The sequence below is a fragment of the Phoca vitulina genome, unplaced genomic scaffold, assembly GCF_004348235.1.
Source record: "Phoca vitulina isolate PV1807 unplaced genomic scaffold, GSC_HSeal_1.0 scaffold13, whole genome shotgun sequence".
Classification (NCBI taxonomy): domain Eukaryota; kingdom Metazoa; phylum Chordata; class Mammalia; order Carnivora; family Phocidae; genus Phoca; species Phoca vitulina.
In genome coordinates this window covers 2,670,130-2,689,152 of record NW_022589716.1, presented here as the reverse complement: position 1 = coordinate 2,689,152, position 19,023 = coordinate 2,670,130, and the positions used below count along the sequence as shown (strand labels likewise).

General features: G+C 54.2%; 1 protein-coding gene across 1 annotated transcript in view; it reads left to right on the top strand.

Annotated features, from left to right (window-relative positions):
- IL12RB1 (interleukin 12 receptor subunit beta 1) overlaps positions 1-13,348 on the top strand; it is an 18,302-nt gene extending 4,954 nt beyond the window's left edge. The window contains 12 exon segments of the mRNA XM_032412125.1: positions 2,270-2,303; positions 2,725-2,850; positions 4,253-4,335; positions 5,193-5,436; positions 7,322-7,489; positions 8,190-8,321; positions 8,705-8,860; positions 10,574-10,708; positions 11,635-11,740; positions 12,058-12,139; positions 13,048-13,233; positions 13,235-13,348. Coding sequence (XP_032268016.1) covers positions 2,270-2,303; positions 2,725-2,850; positions 4,253-4,335; positions 5,193-5,436; positions 7,322-7,489; positions 8,190-8,321; positions 8,705-8,860; positions 10,574-10,708; positions 11,635-11,740; positions 12,058-12,139; positions 13,048-13,233; positions 13,235-13,348 — 1,566 coding nt within the window.
- Positions 13,349-19,023: the final 5,675 nt, after the last annotated feature.

Sequence of the window (19,023 nt, the reverse complement as noted above, 5' to 3'; positions counted from 1 at the left end):
TTCTTCTTCTTCTTCTTCTTCTTCTTCTTCTTCTTCTTCTTCTTCTTTTCTGAGATATAATTGACATATAACATTATATTGGTTTCAGGTGTACAACATCATTATTTGATATTTGTATATATTGTGAAATGATCACAATTAGTCTAGCTACCTTCCGTCACCATCTGAAGTACAAACCTTATGTCTTGGAAGAACTTTTACGATCTACTCTCCTAGGAACTTCCAAGTACATCATACAGTGTTATGAACTATAGTCTCCATGCGGTACATGACATCCCTAGGACTTACTTATTTTATAACTGAAGTTTGTAACTTTTGACCCCCATTCCACCCACCCCCCAACCCCTGCCTCTGGCGACCACCAATCTGTTCTCCGTATCTAAGAGTTCGATTTTGTTTTGCTTTAGATTCCATGTGTGCGAGAAATCCTATGGTATTTGTCTTTCTCTGACTTATTTCACTTAACATAATGCCCTCAAGGCCCATCCACATTGTCACACATGGCAGGGTTTCCTTCTTTTACAGCTGAATAATATTCCATCTTATATATATATGTGTGTGTGTGTATATATATATATATATATATATATATATATATACTACATGTTCTTTTTCCGTTCATCCGCCCCTGGACACTTAGGTTGCTTCTGTACCTCGGCTATTGGACATGATGCTGCAGTAAACATGGCAGCAGATATATCTTGAGTTAGTGTTTTCATTTCCAGATAAAAGCCCAGAGGTGGAATGGCTGGATCATATTGTAGTTCTTTTTTTTTTTTTTTTAAGATTTTATTTATTATTTATTTGACAGAGAGAGAGAGCACAAGCAGGGGAGCGGCAGGCAGAGGGAGAGGGAGAAGCAGGCTCCCCGCTGAGCAGGGAGCCCGATGCGGGGCTCCATCCCAGGACCCTGGGATCACGAAGGCAGATACTTAACCGACTGAGCCACCCAGGCGCCCCTCTCTTGTGTCTTTTTGTTGATAGTCATTCAAACTGAGGTGATATCTTGTGGTTTTGATGTGCACTTCCCTGATGATGAGTGATGTTGCACACGGTTTATCTACCTGTTGGCCATCTGCATGTCCTCCGTGGACCTTCATTCATTCCGCAGCTACCTTCTGCTGCCCCCTCTGTTGCCCTCACGCAGAGCAAGCGGGGCCTATAAGAAACCTCAGCCCTGGGCGCCTGGGTGGCTCAGTCGTTAAGCGTCTGCCTTCGGCTCAGGTCATGATCCCAGGGTCCTGGGATCGAGTCCCACATCGGGCTCCCTGGTCGGCGGGAAGCCTGCTTCTCCCTCTCCCTCTCCCTCTGCTTGTGTTCCTGCTCTTGCTATCTCTCTCTCTGTCAAATAAATAAAATCTTTAAAAAAAAAAAAAAAAGAAACCTCAGCCCTTGCTTATTAGGCCCCAAGAAACCCTTAGATTGGGAGAAGACAGAGACCTCCAGCCTCTGAATTGTGGTGTCTCCTCCTCCCTCAGACAGGGAGCATCTTGAGGCCAGGGAGCCGCTCCAGCTTCAGCCTCATCTTCCCTCCCAATGTCGGGCCCCCCTGAGCCTCAGTGACCCCATCAGGTGAATGGGATCAGTTAGAGACAGGTGATATGGGACCCTTGCTGGAGAGGGGCATCTCTCTCTTTTTTATTTCCAGCCCCCTAAGCACACTCTGCAGTAGACCCTGCATCCCCCCCTTTGCAGAGGAGGGAACTGAAGCTCAGGATGTTGGGGGACCCCTCCACATCAAACAGGGCATGGGGGGCAGGCCGTGTCCCAAACCTGACTCTCCTGACCCCCAACACCACTGACATACAGGTTTTTCCCTCCTAAAATAATTTTTGTAGGAAAGTACAGGATAATAATTTTGCCTCCTGAAATCTTTTAAGCAAAACTTTTACTTTGGGAATAATCTTAGATTTTCAGAAAAGTTCCAAGGAAGTAGCCAGCTCCCCTAGAAACGGCCCCCAGCCTCCCTACATGTGAACATCTTACGTTCTTGAGTGCGTCTGTCCACAACGGAGACGAACATTGGCATGTTGCTAGGGACTAAACCAGAGATTATGCAGATACCCCCGTTTTTCCACGCATGTCCTCTTTTTTTTTTTTTTTTTTTTAAGCAAATGTCCTCTTTCTGTTCCTGGATCTAATCCAAGCTCCCACATTGCGCTTAGAATAATTGTTTAAAATGGTTAAAGAGCTAATATTTTTTTCAAATTTTTTTTTACCTTTTACCAAAAGGTAAAACTATGTATACATATATATGATCTGGTCCTAGGACAACTGCGGACGTCAGGAGGATGCTGGCTTCGGTGAGCATAATAGTACCGACAACAGCGGCAGCATGCTAGCATTAATTGAGCACCCACTGTATGCCAGGCCCAGTGCTAAATTCTTTGTATGCTTGCTGGCCCGCCCTGTAGTTCAGTATTGGATTATTCCCATTTCACAGGTGAGGAAACAGCCTTGGGGGTGAAAAGCCATTCATTGATCAGGGTCACATCCCAATGGGTTGGCCTTGTCTCGACTCTGACCTAGGGCTGGGGCAAGAATAGGAGATCTTGAGGCCCCCCAAGAGAACGTGGCCTGACCTATTCCCCTGGTGGCCCCAGGGCCCAGCACACAGTTGGCACTCAATAAGTGTATGATGGCTAAATGACGAGTGCCAAGCCCCGGGCACCCCCAGGTATGGGACAGCCCTTCAGCTTGATGTTTGGCCTATTTCCCTGCCAGAGTCCTGCCTATGCCCCCTGTGGATAGATGCAGCCCAGGAATTCCAGCTACGCAGGCGGCGACTCAGGCCGGGAGCCCCAGAAGACCCCTGGAGCAGCTGGAGCAGCCCCGTGTGTGTCCCCCCTGGTGAGAGCGCTCAGAGCCACAGGAACGGGGCAGGCATTAGAAATACAGCAGTGGGGATTAGAAATAAGGTGGCAGGTGTTAAAAATAAGGCGGCAGGAGAAATTCGTAGTAATTAATAAAAGGTGGCAGGGCAGGGCTCCTGGGTGGCTCAGTCGGTTAAGCATCTGCCTTCAGCTCAGGTCATGATCCTAGGGTCCTTGGGACCGAGCCCCGGCTTGGGCTCCCTGCTCAGCGGGGAGTTGGCTTCTCCCTCTGCCTCTGCCCCTCGGTCCCCCTACCCCCCCCCCCCACCCATGCGCGCCCTCTCTCAAATCAATAAATAAAATCTTAAAAAAAAAAAAAAGGTGGTGGGGCAGTGAGCGAGTTTCACTTTGTAAAATGTGGAGAATCCATAATCTAAAAAGAAACGTTTTCCAGTCTTTCTCTCCTTCCAATGTGTCCAGTTGGTTTTGCTCTTTTAAAGCCACACAGGGAGTTGGCAGGGGGAGACCGCTGTGTCGAGAACACGTAGTTTCCCAAATGACACAGGAAGCTGGAGTTTGGGCAGCTCCGAAGTGGAGATGTGGCCCAAGAGGCAAGGAAGGATGAGGTGATTGTCAACATTTTGCCCCTGGCCTTGTGACCTGGGGTCTCCTCCGGCCCCAGTGCCATTATCTGTGGGAAACAACTCCAAGAGTTATTTTCAGACTTCAGAACAAAAATTGTAGTAGAGAGAAGAACCATGAGAGACAATGGACTCTGAAAAACAAACTGAGGGTTCTAGAGGGGAGGGGGTTGGGAGGATGGGTTAGCCTGGTGATGGGTATTGAGGAGGGCACGTTCTGCATGGAGCACTGGGTGTTATGCACAAACAATGAATCATGGAACACTATATCTAAAACTAATGATGTAATGTATGGGGATTAACATAACAATAAAAAAATTAAAAAAAAATTGTAGTAGAAAATGCATAATATAAAATGTTCCACTTTAATCATTTTAAAGTGTAGGGTTTTTTTTTTAAGACCTTATTTATTTATTTGAGAGAGAGCGCGCACGCATAGCAGGGGGAGGGGCAGAGGGAGAGGGAGAGAGAGAATCTCAAGCAGACTCCCCATCAAGCCTGGAGCCCGATCCCACAGCCCTAAGACCGTGACCTGAGCTGAAATCAAGAGTCCGATGCCTAACTGACTGAGCCACTCAGGTGCCTCTAAAGTGTACAGTTTTATGGAGTTAAGTATAGTCACGTTGTCATAGACTAGATCTCCATGTTTCCGATTTTGAAAATTATTTAACGACCCATGGGAATCCTGTGTTTCAAGGGAGGGGAGGAAAAGGTCCTGGGTCCCTGTGCGGGGTCTGCAGGAGGTGGCGGTGAGCAAGGGACAACCCCCAGCATCACTGTCTTGCCACCCCATTGCAGAACATCCCCCAAAGCCCACCTTGAGGTTCTCGGTGGAGGCGCTCCGTCCACATGGGAGGAGGCAGGTCACCCTGCATGGGCAGGTAATGGGCCATCACAACGCTGTGGGGTGGCCGGAGATGGGGAGAAGGAGACAAGAGGCTGGAGTCGGGGTGTGCAAGTGGGATACGGTGAGGGAAGAGACGTGGAGGTGTCAAGGACTGCAAGGACTGTGGGTTTAACTCTGCAGTTAATGGGGAACAATGGAGGGTGTGTGAGCAGAGAAATATGACTGGGTTCAGGTGTTCACAGACTTCCCCTGGCTGCCATGGGGGGAACAGACTGTGAGGGGCTAGGGTGGAAGCAGGCAGGCCGGGGTGGGCCATGTTGGTCTGGGTGGGAGATAATTTCTTTGAAATCCCCCAAACAATCCATTAAGAGCTGTCTAATTAACCCCCGTTTTACAGAGAAGGAAACTGAGGCACAGAGGGAAAATCTCTTGCCCAAGTCAGGGGCAAAACCATCAGATGTTTCACCCACTGGCTTTACCATAACTAACTTGGTCGGGTCCCTAATGGGCTGGCACAGTAAGGCTGAAGTAAAGCTTTACTTCCTGCCTTTCCTCTCATTTGAATTCCCTTTCTTAGGAAACATTTCCAGGCTTGAGGTAACTGGGTCCAAAGATAGAAAAAACATTTTTTTCCTGACTCTCAGTAGGTTTTGCCAAATTATTTTCCCTCCAAGCCAACATGCACTGGCCATGAATGCCTATTTCCCAGCAGCCTCGCCAGCACCACGGGTTTTGTTTTGTTTTGTTTTGTTTGTTTTTTAAAAACTTTTGGCTCATGTCACAGACTGTGGTCCATGGATGAGTCTGTTCAGGGGCTGCACCCTGATGTTGGCCCATGGGCATGATGACTGTGTTCAGGTCTCCACAAACCATCTCTCACATTCACGACAGCTGCCCCAGCTTGAGCTTCCAGAAGGCTGCCTCGGGTCCAACTCTGGCGGGGAGGTGACCTACCGCGCCCGCCTGCACATGCTGTCCTGCACGTGTAAGACCAAGTCCACAATGACCTTTCAGCTGAGGAAACCGCTCAATCTCTCTGGCGCGGCCTATGACCTGGCTATTGTCTCCCAGAATCGCTTCGGCCCCGGCCCCAACCAGACGTGGCACATTCCTGCCCAAACCCACACCCACACAGGTGCCTCCTCTGGCCGGGGAGGGCTGCGGGAGGGCCTCTCAGAGCTCAGCACTTACTCTGAGCCTCCGCTAGACTAGGGTGAGGCAGGTGAGGCACAAAAATCAAACAGGTGTCGAATTTAGGAATGTGTCAAAATCACTAATTAAGGTACATACTGTTAAAATGCAATATTTTTTTAACAAACTCTAGCTGGCAAACTACAGCCCAGGCCAACCACCTGTCTTGGTAAATAAAATTTTCTGGGACCAGGGCGGGGATCAGGGTGTGGTGAGTGAGGCAGGATGGCGCAAGTACACGATTGATCCTATCTTCATTTAAAATCTTATATATGTATAGACATGCTTAAAGATGTACCTATATTTATAGATATGAGGAAAAAATCAAGACTTACCTTTATGTATACAAGGATGTGAATACATATACATATGTTATTGAGGTGAAATTCACATAGCAACATTAATCACTTTAGTAGGTACGATTCAGTGGCATTCCGGACATTCACAATGATGGGCAACCATCACCTCTGTCTAGTTCTAGAACATTTTTATCATCCCTAAAAGGAGACCCCATGCCCATTAGCAGTCACCCCCCGTCCTTTATCCCGGCCCCTGGCACCCACTAATCTGCTTTTTGTCTCTGTGGATTTGCCCGTTCTGGACATTCCATATACATGGGGTCACACACCCTGTGGCCTCTTGTGACCGGCGTCTCTCACCCAGCGTCATGTTTTTGAGGTTCCCCCATGTCGTAGCGTGTGTCGGGGCTTCACTTCCTTTTCGTGGCTGAGTAACGTTCCACTGTGCGGATGGACCACGTGGTGTTTATCTGTTTATCCATTAATGAACATTTGGGCTTTTTCCACCTTTTGGCGATTAGGAAGAGCACTCATCACACATTTTTGCATTCATTTTTTGATTCTTAAAAAATATTGCATCGAAACAGAGTTTATCGTGATGACTGAGTTCTTTGGTGCCTCCAGTTTTGTGCCTGATGCGTGCCTCACTCACCTCACCCTGGTCCTGGGCCTACCGAGCACCCAGCAGTCCTGTGAGGACAGGGCTGGTACAGTGATGCCCATTTCAGAGATGAGACCACTGAGGCTCAGAGACAGAAAGCCCCTTGTCATGGTGGCACAGCCGCGAGTCTGTCAGCTCCTGGCCCGGTTTGGGTCATGGCCCCACTGTGTGACCGTGCGCCAGTGGCCCTCCCTCTCTGAGCCTCAGTTTCTGTATGATTGGGGTGCTCACGGTCCCACTTTGTAGCAGAGTGGCACCCGTCAAGCACTCAGCACTGGCCTGGCGCATACAGCTGGTGCTCAATAAATGGTAGTTGTCCCCGGAATTGGAAACAGTGCCCGCCTCCCTGAGGTTGTTGCCGATGCCCTTGCTGGAGGGAGCGGGGAGAGATGAGCCCTGGGGACCGAGTGGGTATGTCCTCAGGCCACTGAGCTCCAGTCGGTCTGGGAGGCCCATCCTGCACCACACCCACCCACCGCTGGGGGGGGGGGGGGGGGGGGGGGGGCGGGGGTCTGGGGGGGGGGGGGGGGGCCCCCCGGGGGGGGGGGGGGGGGGGGGGCGGGGGGAGGTGGGCAGTACAGGCAGCATTGATGGTGGCGTTTTGGCACGGAACTCACGGTCAGACCTAACTCATTCAAACCGCCCTTGCTAGCCTAACCCTGCCTCTGTGCCTGGCCCCCAGCCCGGCAGCCCCCAGTATTGAGGAGACGGAGCTAGATACAGAAACTCGCAGCCCTGTGGGGTTAGAGTTTGGCGAGAGGGTGGGATGGGGCTATGGGAGCCTTGGACTGCGGCGGGGGGGGGGGGGGGGGGGGCGGGGGAGGGGAGTGGAACGGCTGTTCTGATGTGCCTCTCTCATCTGCTTCCAGAACCAGGGGCTCTGAATATCAGTGTGGGAGCCAATGGGACCACCATGCACTGGCCAGCCCAGGCCGGGGCCAAGGCATATTGCATTGAGTGGCAGCCCCAGGGCCAGCACAGGAACCTTACCAACTGCGCACTGACTCCGCCCCAGGACCCGGACCCTACCGGAATGGGTACCGTAACGTCAGGAGCCCCGCCTCTGCCTCCTCCCTTAGACCCCCGGGCGGCTCCAACCTACAGGGGCTGTGCGTGTGAGGTGTCTGAGGCCAGAGCGGTCTTGCTCCTTGCCCGAGGTCACACGGAGGTGGGAACAGGCTGAGACTTGGACCCTGCCACCCATGCGGGTCTGAAGCCTCCTGCCAGTATCCTGAGGTGTCAGGGCTTATAGCTCCGGGCAGATTGCACCCCAATAGGTAATGAGTCTCACATCCCAGGGTGTTTGTTAAACAGCCACCTGCGCCAGAGAAGGTGGCAGCCCACAAGATGCTGGTGGCAAATTAATGAGGCCTCTGGAGAAAAAGGGGGAGCCTTAGAGCCCCGGCAGCCTCTCACTCTCCCACTTCCTATCCTGGGCCTGGCCAGGGCCCCCGGAAACCTCAGCCTCAGCCTGGCCCTTGACGGGTTCCTGGACTTGGGAGACAAGAGCTGGATCCAGACGCACCTGGCCCCGTAGAGTCCGGGCTGGGCTGCAGGTGGGAGATGGGCTAAGGGGAGAATAAGGAAGGGATCCTGGAAGAGGGGACATTGGTGCAAGGGCTTTGAAGCATGAGCAGGAGTGCTCTAGGAGTTCCTGGCATGCGGTACGGCCAGTGCAAAGAGGCGGAGGTGGAGATACAACCTATTTACCGGCCTGGGCCTTGTCAATCCTTCTAGCAACCTACAGCTGGAGCAGAGGACCTTTGGAGCAGAAGGTGTGTTACCACATCACGATCTTTGCCTCTCCACGCCCAGAGAAGCCCATCTCGTGGTCCACGGTCTTGTCCACCTATCACTTTGGGGGCGATGGTGAGTAGCCCATACCTGCAAGGTGGTCTCTCTGGAGGGCTTGGTGGTGGCCTTGGGTGTTGGGAGGAGGGAATGAACACTTAGAGGCACTTACTCTGGGTCAGGCCTTGGCCAGAAGCCAGGCGTGCAGAAGTCCCAGGGGATCCCGAAGACACCGCCCCCGCCCCCGCCCCAAGCGGCATTGCCCCATTTCATAGATAAGAAAAGTGAGTCTCAGAGAGGGGCAGCGATGGGGCCTGAGTTGTGGAGCCGGGATTCAAACCCAGGCCTGCCTGACTCTGTTGCCAAGCTTCCGTGGGTCTCTGGACGGTGCCGGGCTGGGCAGGCAGGAAACGTTCAGCCGGTGCTCTTGGAATTGACCATGGCGACGGTGCTAGTTGCAGCCTCGGGGGCCGGACGCCCACAACACGTGTTGGTGAAGAAGCTCAGCCAGGACTCTGTGTCTGTGGACTGGACACCATCCCCGCTGAGCACCTGCCCGGGGGTCCTGAAGGAGTACGTCGTGCGCTACCAGGATGAGGAGGGCAACCTCATGTCTGGTACGTGAGGCAGCGCGGGCCGGGCGGGGGGAAGAAGGGGCCTGGGGTCGATGTCTGCCTTGCTAGGGGACCCTGAGCACCTCACTGGCCCTCTCTGGGCCTTGGTTTTCCCACCCATAAAACAAGAGTTGTTCGACTCAAAGACACCAGACTGCCCTTTCCGGACCCCCAGGAGGGCCCAGTGGGCAGCAACTGTGGGCTCACAATGGACTCTGTGTATGGATCGCAACCCCTCGTGCGTATCGGCAACTAGACTCCCATGGAGCGGGACGATGGTGTCCATTTCACAGATGGGGAAACTGAGGCTTGGAGAGGGATTCCTGCCCCCAAGGGTTAAGCAAGCCTGGATTTGGGCTCAGTCAGGTGCTCCTTCCCGCCTCTTGGGAGGGAAAGAAAGCAGAACATACAGGGCAAGTCTCACCAGTGCTGGGGTTTCCTGTTGTTTCACACACTGGGGGCTCCACCTTCCATGCGGGGAACACAGTCTTTTGGATACGGCCTCCCCCAGTCACCTCCTGCAGCAACAGGCCAGGCCAGCAACACCTGCCTCTTCGTGTCTCTGCCTTCTCACCAAGCACCCAGCACCGGTCAAGGCATGAATGCCGGGGCGGGGGGCGGGGCTTGCTGGGGGGATGCTCTAACCTCAGAGACACAGACATCCTGCCATCTGCTTGACCACCCATTGTTCAGAGGGGGTAAAGGAGGCCAAGTGGGGTTCAGGGTCTTATTCAGGGTGGCGCAGCTGGAAGCAGCCCTTTTACCAATTTGCCGAAAGTCAAAATGCTGAAGATGAATGCGCCCAATGCCCATTGGCCAAACTGACCAATCCCCCTCCCCCCTCCCCCGCTCCAATTTCTTTTGAAGAATATTCCTCTTGAATATATGTATATACGAAGAATATAGACTTAGGGTTCTAGTAATCGTTTTCTTCTGGATAACAGCCAACAACTGTATTCTCATTTTAAGGATTTTTACGGAGAGCTTTATTTGTTAAAGCCATCCAATTCCACAGCGTGTGCTGAGGTCCTGCTGTGTGCTGAGGTTGTAGGGACACTGAGGAAACAAATAGGCAAAGTTAATGCTGATCTTCACCCTAAAGACGGGAAGAAGGAGAGGGAGGAAACCATGGGGATATCTGGGGAAAGGCGAGCAAGGTAGAGGAGGCGGGACTGCCAGTGCAAAGGCCCTGAGGTGCGACTGAACCTTTAGGGAGCTTGGACGATGGGGCTGGGTCCGGGAGTGAGCAAGGAGCCAGCAGAGGTCAGAATTTGAGAAAGATAGCATCATTCACTGAATAGTTTGGGGAAGAATATTCCTCCAAATAAGTTGAGGTGAATGGGTGCATTCGGAGTTTTCAGCAGGGGCGCCTGGCTGGCGCAGTCGGTTAAGCATCCCACTCTTGGTTTCGGCTCAGGTGGTGATCTCAGGGTCATGAGATCGAGCCCTGCCTCAGGCTCCACGCTCAGCGCGGAGTCTGCTTGAGATTCTCTCTCCCTCTCTCTCTGCCCCTCCCGCTCATGCTCTCTCTCTCTCTCTCTAAAATAAATAAATCTTAAATTAAAAAAAAAAAAGAATTTTCAGCAAAATGTGCTTGAGTCCCCACTACCACTCCCAGGGTGTGGCTGCCCAGCCAGGACCTGGGCATCCCACCCCTGAGCCTGGCCTCCTGGGAGTAAAGGAGTCTGGGGACCCAGGGCTGCCTCCCTCCCACAGAGCTGCCCGTGAAGCCCACAGAGACCCAGGTCACCCTTCGTGGCCTTCGGGCTGGCACAACCTACACCGTGCAGGTTCGAGCAGACACGGCGACACTGCAAGGCGCCTGGAGTCAACCCCAGCCATTCAGCATCGGTGAGTAGGAGAGCAGGGCCTGGGTATGTACCCAGCATGCACTGCCCCATCCCGAGCCTCCGCAGGCAGCCCCGCCCTGGCCCTGCTCCCCATGTATCTCCCACAGGAGAAGGCCCCAGCCTACTCTGCTCCCCCCTCCTTGTGCAGTTTCCCCTCAGGGACGTTCTCTCACACTCCCATTGCCTTGCCCATGCAAGCCCCTCTGCCTGGGATGTTTGTTCTCCCCGCTAACTCCTATTCATCCTTAAAACTCAGCTCAAAAGCTTCCTCCTCCAGGAAGCCTTCCATGCTTTCCCCTGGGTGCCCACCCTCCCCTCCCCCCGCCCCTAGCTGTGACAATTCTTCCTTCCTGGCCTGACACCTTGGGAGTGGGTGAGGGTGTCTGTGTCCAGGCTCTGCCTCCCCCAGCCTGGGGGGCTCCAGGGGAGGGGGCCGGGGGCCATTTGTTGAGTGAATGAATGAATATGAATGAATGAGTGTCTCTCTTGTCACAAAGATAAGGAGGTGGGCTCTGCTGTCTTGGGGTGTGTGGCCGGAAGATATTTGGAAACCAAATGATCCCTATTCCTGCCATGGTCCTTTCCTGTTGCCCTTATAGAGCAGTCGGGTCTCAAGAGAACCAGTGAGTCAGGCTTGGCATGGGGCGGCAGGTCTGGGTCCAGGGGAGCAATCACGTGAGCACAACCTGCGGGCACGTGGAGCTACAGTGTCCTGAGCCCTGTGCGCCAGGCCTTTATCCTGCAGACACGGGGCAAGTGGGTTCCCTGGCCTCCTGCTTCACACATGAGGAGCCAGGCACAGAGGGACCCACGGCGTGCCATGGTCAGCAGGGAGTTGCTGGAGGGTCCCAGCAACTCCTTCCCAGCTCCCTTCCCCGTGAGAGGCAGCAGGTGTCCCTCCCCCAGTTCAACCTCTCCCACTCCCAGAAGTCCAGGTTTCCCGGTTGTTCGATTTGTCCATACTCCTCGTATCTCTGGGGAGCTTCGCCAGCATCCTTCTCCTGGGCGTCGTTGGGTACCTCAGCCTGAACAGGTAATTTGCACCATCTCCCCCAAGATGATCCGTAATGGCAATAGTGATCATAGTAACTGCTCACACTGAGTCGGTATTTGTGCCCAGTTTACAGATGAGGAAACTGAGGCCCAGAGAGTCAGGCCCAAGGTATCCAGCAGTGGGGGCAGAGCTGGGATTTGAACCCAGGTCTGTCAGACTCCCGCACCTCCCACCCCCAATCCACATCCATTCTCCCTTTATAACCTAGCAGAGATGAAAAGAGTAAGTCAGAACAATCAAAAAGTAAGAACAGAGAGAAAACACTGCTCCTCTGACCAGCTTCCTTCCCTCCCCAGGGCTGCGCGGCACCTGTGCCCACCCCTGCCCACACCCTGCGCCAGCACTGTGATCGAGTTCCCTAGCAGCCAGGGCAAGCAGGTAAGGGCTCCTTTTCTAATTTAAAGTCCTATTTCTTGGGTCTATATTCTGGGCAAGAGTAATGGCCATGCATTAACTCATTTTATTCTCCCCTAACCACTGATACAGGGACTCTAAAAACCTGTCCTTTTCTAATTTAAAGTTCTATTTCTTGGGTCTATATTCTGGGCAAGAGTAATGGCCATGCATTAACTCGTTTTATTCTCCCCTAACCACTGACACAGGGACTCCAAAACCCTGCCCTATTTCACAGATAGGCAAGCAGAGGCCCAGAGAGGAACCTCCTGTGGGTCATTTCCTAGCAGTAGAAACAACTCAAAGTGGCTTCAACAAAACGGGAACCTGATGGGGGATGGGGGTGGATTCCCCAGATGGTGGGCTTCAGGCATGGCTAGGTCTAGGAATCCAGAGACTGGGCATCCATTTGTCTGGACTGCTGTTCTGCCTGCAGGCTTCCCTCCCACTCAGGCTCAGCCTTTCCCCAGTGGAAGAAGGGTGTCCATTTTCCCCATTCACTTTAGCAAAAGTCTCAGGGCCATCACCGATAGGCCTAGTGTGGGTCACATGCTCATCCCTGAGCCTATTGTGGGTATCAGGGGCTAGAGTGCTCTGATTGGCTGGGCCAGGTCACATGTCCATCACTCAACTTGTGGTGGGGCCAAGGCCCAACCACATCAATAGTGAGAAGAGGAGCAATGATTTCCCAAAGAGAAATGGGGTGTGTGTGAGGGTGGGGGTAGGGGGGCTTCCTAAAAGGGGCTGAAGGGGGGGGTGTCATTGAGGCAGAGCTGATCCTCAAATTGGTCTCAGGATTTTAGGGAATTAAGCCAGCAGGAACCTGATCTGCCCCCTGTGTGGTTGGAAAATAGGGCCCTGCCCTTAGCCTTGGCCCCACCCTTCCTATCTAGGCTTGGCAGTGGGCAAGCCCCGCAGACTTCCCAGAGGAGGTGTCCCTGAAAGAGGCCTTGGTGGTGAACACGTCCTGGGAAAAAGGTGAGGGAACTGACCCGGACACACCTGCTGGGGAGGTGAAGACAGAGCTCCTTCGGGCCACTCCTGAACTGGCCTTGGACACAGAGCTGCCCCTGGAGGACAGGAGACAGGTGCAAAGCCACCCCGAGACTCTGGCTCTGGGGCCGGGCAGGCAGGAGGGTCTGGAGGGCAACCCTGCCCAGGTGGCTGGACTCTCACTGCCCTTGGGAGACCTGATACAGACCCCCATATTCAGTGGCCCTTCGCACGTGGGCCTGGAGGCCTGAGGGAGAGAGGGGCAAGTCGGCCTCCTCCTTCAGGCAGGAAGACGGAAGGCGGCTGGTTATCAAGCAAACATTGCATACCCAGCCTGTTCCGTCTAGACACTCACGTGATGTCCTGATTCCCCGTAACCACCTCGAGAGGTACATGGCTCTTCTATTTTACAGACATGACCACTGAGGCTCAGAGCGAGCAAGTGGCTAGCCTGAAGATAGGGGAGCACAGGCAGGAGTCAAACCTGGGCCGAGTGACCCAGACCCCATGTCCCCGTCCCGGCCCCTCCCCTCCGGCCAGCACAGATTGCACCACAGCCCGTGGTGGGAACCCAGGAACCACCGTGAAAAGGAAGCTGCCACACCCCCTGACTCCCATGGGGAATAGATTGGAGGGGGGACCCAGAGGGGGGCTCATGCTGATCCCAGGACCCTAGGCTGGATGTTGTGTCCCAGGAGCACTCGACGGGGAGTCCGGGCACAGAGCTCTGTTGCGCTGCAGGGTCCAGCCCCGGAGGAGGATCTAGTCGTGGGAAAACAAGAGGGGCCCTAAGCGTTCTGAGGGAGGTGCTGGCCCCTCCTCAGCCTCAGTCTCCTCCCCCGTAGAATGGGGGTGAGGATAATATTGAACTCGCAGGTCTGTCGAGAGGGGTCTACGGCTTAATAATAGGCTTAATAAATGGGCCTTCTGTTGCGTAACTTTCCCCTGGCTGAAACCTGCACGGACTGTTCAAAACCCCCCAGTAGGGGAGTTCATTCACTCATTCCACACGCATTTATTCATCTCTCCCTTTGGGCGCCCCCAGGAGCACCCGGTCTGGGGGAGACAGAGCGGGATGATCACTCGGAGCTCTGCAGAGTCAGGACTGGGCAAGGGGAGCGACGGCCCGAGGGGGTGTGGGATTTGGTCCCCCCAAAACAGGAGCCTTGGTTCTTCCCCCAGCTCCGCCCCTCTTAGGGGTCCATCGGCCCTCCGCCCAGGGCTCAGGTCGGGAATTGGGGTTCCCCCTTTCTCCTGACACCCAACGCCCCACAGCAGGAACGCGTGCCCCCCATTCACCCCCGGAATCTGCCCTCTTCCTGTCCTCTTCCTCCCCGAGCTCCTCCCATTGTTAAACGAGTCGTCTCGTATTCCCCCCGTGGCCACCAGGTGGCAACAGCAACACGCGTCTCCCAGGCCTAGACCGGGTGCGGGGGGGGGCCCCCCCCCCCCCCCCCGCCGCCGCCCGCTGCGGAGCTTGCAAAACAGACTTTTCCGGTGTTAAGTGGGGGCGGGAGGGGGAAGGAGGGGTGGAGATTAGAACCCAGAACCACTGGGTTGTGGCAAAAGGACCTGAAGCCTCTGGGTGAGAGGGGTCTGGCCCTACAGGCTGGGAGACTAGAGGTCCAGGCCCCGCCCCTTTGGGGGGCCCCAGTTTCCCATATATGCATCTAGATGGGGAGACAGAAGCCTTGGCCCCAGTGACTGCTCCCTGTTCCGCGCATGCTCCCTCCCTTGAATTTGCCACCTCCCTGCCAGGCAGGCCTTCCCTTGTGAATCAGTTCTCATTCTTTGGTGGCAGGACCAAGTGGGCAGACAGGAAGGGATGCTGGGTCAGCGGCTTATAAAAAAGACCGGAGTGACCTGAGCCCCTGGCTCAGAACTACCCCCTCAAGTCCAGGACCCCACACCCACCCCTACCGCCCCTGTAAAACCTCCAGGAAAGCAAAAAGCCCCCATGTAGGCTGCCCCAGTCCTGGGCCCACACAGAACAATAGAACCCTGTTTGGTGGGCCCTGGAGTTAACAAACCCACACCTAGGCACAGCCCCCTGGGTCCAAGGAGTAGGAGATAGACATTTATTGAGCACCATCTGGAACTCTTGCGGTTGTGAATGGGGAAGATAGACACCTTGCTTCCACTGGGGGTGGGGGGGGAGGGAGGCTGAAACTGCCTTGGGAAAGAAGCTTTCAGGGAGGACAGCAGCCCAAACAGATGGCTCCCTCGTCCCTGGATCCAGCCATGCCTGAAGCCCACCATATATATATATATATATATATATATATCTGGGAGATACCCCTCTGGGTCTCTGTTTGCCTGTCTATATAATAGGAAGGGGTTCAGAGCACTGGTTTGGGGTCCCTACCTCAATGGGTTGAGCAACCCTGCTTAGCGGAGCCCTGGCCCCACGTTTTTTGAGCACCTGCTGTGTACTCATTACTCTAGGGCCCTCTGAATGTCCATCCCTCAGCTCCTCCCAGAAGCTCCAGGAGTCAGGACTGTAGTAGACCCCATTTCACATCTGTATTCATTCCTTGATTTGTGAAGTCAGTGTTGAGCACCTACCGTATGCCAAGCCCTGTCCTATACAGGTCGGAATCAGTTCTGTCATGAGGGGCTTCTGGTGGGGTGAGGAAGGCAGACGCTAATCTAATCACCATACAGGGAGTTACAATAACCCTGAGAGAGTGACGAGCGAAAGTGTGAAGAACAGTGGGTGAGAGAGGGCTTCCTGGAGGGGGTGATATCAAGATGGTGAGGGGAGGTCAGCAAAACGAGAGAGCAAAGGCCCTGAGGCAGATGTGGTTGATGGGGGAGTGGGTGAGCCAGGGGGATAGAGGTCACTACTGGGGCCAAGGGGGTTTATTCCTAGGCTGGGGGGGGTGTCCTGGAGCAGGATTGTTGAGGCCCAATTTGTGAGTTGTTCAAAGATTCTTCCTGCTGCTGTTCAGAGGAGCAGGTGACTCAGCCTTACTGGCCTCAGTGTTCTGGTCTGTAAAATGGATAAGGAGGTCTCTCCAGAGCCCTTGGCCCCTTCTCACTCCCTCTCCTCTGTCTCTACCTCTCTTAAGTCTTATCAGAGAGAGAGGCTGCCTCAGTTTACCTCCCCAGATACCTCCCTCCTCTATTTCTCCAGTGGCCTCTGGGTTTGTTCAGAAAGAAACATTGTCTCTGTCTCTGCCCTCGAGCCAGGATGGGGCTGCGGTATCAGCGGCCCCCGGGGACCCTGGGCTGTGGGAGATGACACACAGGACAGCCGTGGCCTGGCCTCTCACACATAACTGCCCGAGCCCTGCAGATGACAGGGATGCCCTGCCCCCAACTGTGCGCCTTTGTTCATTCCTCCTTTTTTTGTTTTTCTGCGTTTTTTTTTTTAGAGATATCCACATACCATACAAATCACCCTTGCAAAGTGAACAATTCCGTAGCATTTGATGTATTCCCAATGTTGTGCAATCACCGCCTTTGTCTAATTCCAGAACATTTTCATCACCTCAAAAGGAAACCCTGTGCCCATGAGCAGTCACTCCCCCTCCCGCCTCCCCCAATCCCTGGCAACCACCAATCTGCTGTCTCTATGGATTGGCCTGTTGGGACATTTCCTATCCAGGGGATCACACAGCACATGGCCTTTTGTGTCTGTTCTTTTGTGGAAGAAACAGCACCATGTTTTTGAAGTTCATCCCCGTTGTAGCATGAATCAGAACCTCATTCCTTTTTATGGCTGAATAATATTCCACTGTGTGGATGGATCGCTGTTTATTTCTTCATTCATTCCTTGATGGGCACCCCGGGGGGTTCCACCTTCTGGCGATTGTGAGCAATCGTTTCCGCTGCTGTGAGTATGGTTTACGGGCTCTGGTGTGAACACGTTTTCAGTTCTCTTAGTATCTGCCTAGGAGTACAAATGTTGGGTCATAGGGTAATTCTGTGTTTAACTTTCCTTCTCGAGGTGCTGCCGGATTCCCATCAGCAATGTGTGAGGGTTCAGATTTCCCCACATCTTCATCAATACCTGTTATTTCCCTTTTGGGGGGGCGGGGAGCCATCCTAGGGTGAGGTGGTGTCTCACTCTGATTTGATTTGCCTTTCCCTGAAGACTGCTGGTAGTTGAGCACTTTTTCATGTGCTTATTGGCCATTTATTATATCTTTGGAGAAATCTTTATTTGAATCCTTTCCTTATTTTTAATTGGGTTATTTATCTTTTTATTATTGAGTCCTAAGAGGTCTTTATATAGTCTGGATATTGATCCCTTGTCAGAAGATTTGTAAATATTTTCTCCCACTCTGTGGGTTACCTCTTCACTGTCTTAAGAGTATCCTTGTAGAGGGGCGCCTGAGTGGCTCAGTTGGTTAAGCATCTGCCTTGGCTCAGGTCATGATCCCAGGGTCCTGGGATCGAGCCCCGCATCTTGGCTCAGGTCATGATCCCAGGGTCCTGGGATCGAGCCCCGCATCGGGCTCCTTGCTCTGCAGGAAGCCTGCTTCTCCCTCTCCCACTCCCCCTGCTTGTGTTCCCTCTCTCGCTGTGTCTCTCTCTGTCAAAAAAATAAACAAAATCTTTAAAAAAAAAAGTGTCCTTGTAGAAAAAAAAACTTTTTTTTTTTAATTTGATGGAGACCAACTTACGTGTTCCTTTGGTTGCTTGTGATTAGGTGTCATACCCAAGAATGCGCCTGGTCTTCGCGCATCTCTCCCATTCTCCTACCCCCGGCGCCTTCCTCTGGTCCACAAACCCCCTCCCATTGGCGTTGGGGCATCTGCGCCCTAGTCCCCCAACCGGGAGGCCTCCCGGGCAGGCACCCAGCCGCCTCCATCAATGTTTAATAACGAACGGAGCGCACGGAACCTTGGCACCGACGTGGGAAACCCCGCCCGGAACCATCTGCCCCTTGGCGCCCCCTGTGGCCACGCGTGGGGATCGCGACCGCGCTGGGCCCCACTGTCTCGGTGGACCGAGCAAGACCCGGGCGGGGTGGGGTGGGGGGAGGCGGCACTTGCTGGCCCGCGTGCTGGGGCGAGGGCGTGGGTCGCGCCCTGAGTCCTCCCCACCCTGGCCGGGAGCTGCTCCTGGCTCCCCGCCCGCCCTGGGCTGACCCTGCCGGCGGGAACCGCCTGCTACCGCGGGGCCGCTCCTGCCGAAACCAAAACACCCAGGAGGAGGGAAGAAAAACACTCCGGGAGGGCTGGTGGGGGAAGCGGGCGGTCGCCGATGTGCCTTCGGGTGGGGGGCTGGGGGGAGGGTCACACCGTCTGCGCACAAACGTCTGGCGGATGCGGGGCTGCCCTGGCTCGGCACCAACCCCCCAGCGGGCTGTGCAGCCTGGGGCGCTCTGAGCCTCAGTTTCTCCATGGGTGGAACGGGGGCGGGGAGAGGGAGCAAGGTGAAGCTGTCGCTAACGTCATCCACGATAATATTCAGGTCGTGGTTTGTGGGCGCCTGGGTGGCTCAGTCCGTGAAGCGTCTGCCTTCCGCTGAGGTCATGATCCCAGGGTCCTGGGCTCAAGCCCGGCATCGGGCTCCTTGCTCCTCGGGGAGTCTGCTTCTCCCTCTCCCTCTGTCTCTGTGCTCTCTCTCTTTCAAATAAATAAATACAAAAAAATCTTAAGAAAAAAAAAAAAAGCCATGGTTTGCTCAAGAGCGCACAGAGATTTAATGCTCCACTCGGGAGCTGCTCTGGTCCAGGGGTCAGGGGGGCTGATCCTGAGCCCCCAGCTTCCCATGGATTTGCAGGGCGGGGGAGGGCCTGTGTCTCCCTGACTGCATCCCCCCTCCATCCTTCCCGTTTCTCTCCCTTTCTCTCCCTCAAGCCTGCCTGAGGATCTTGCAGACTACCCCTGAGCCAGCGGGGGGGGGGGGGGGGGGGGGGGGGG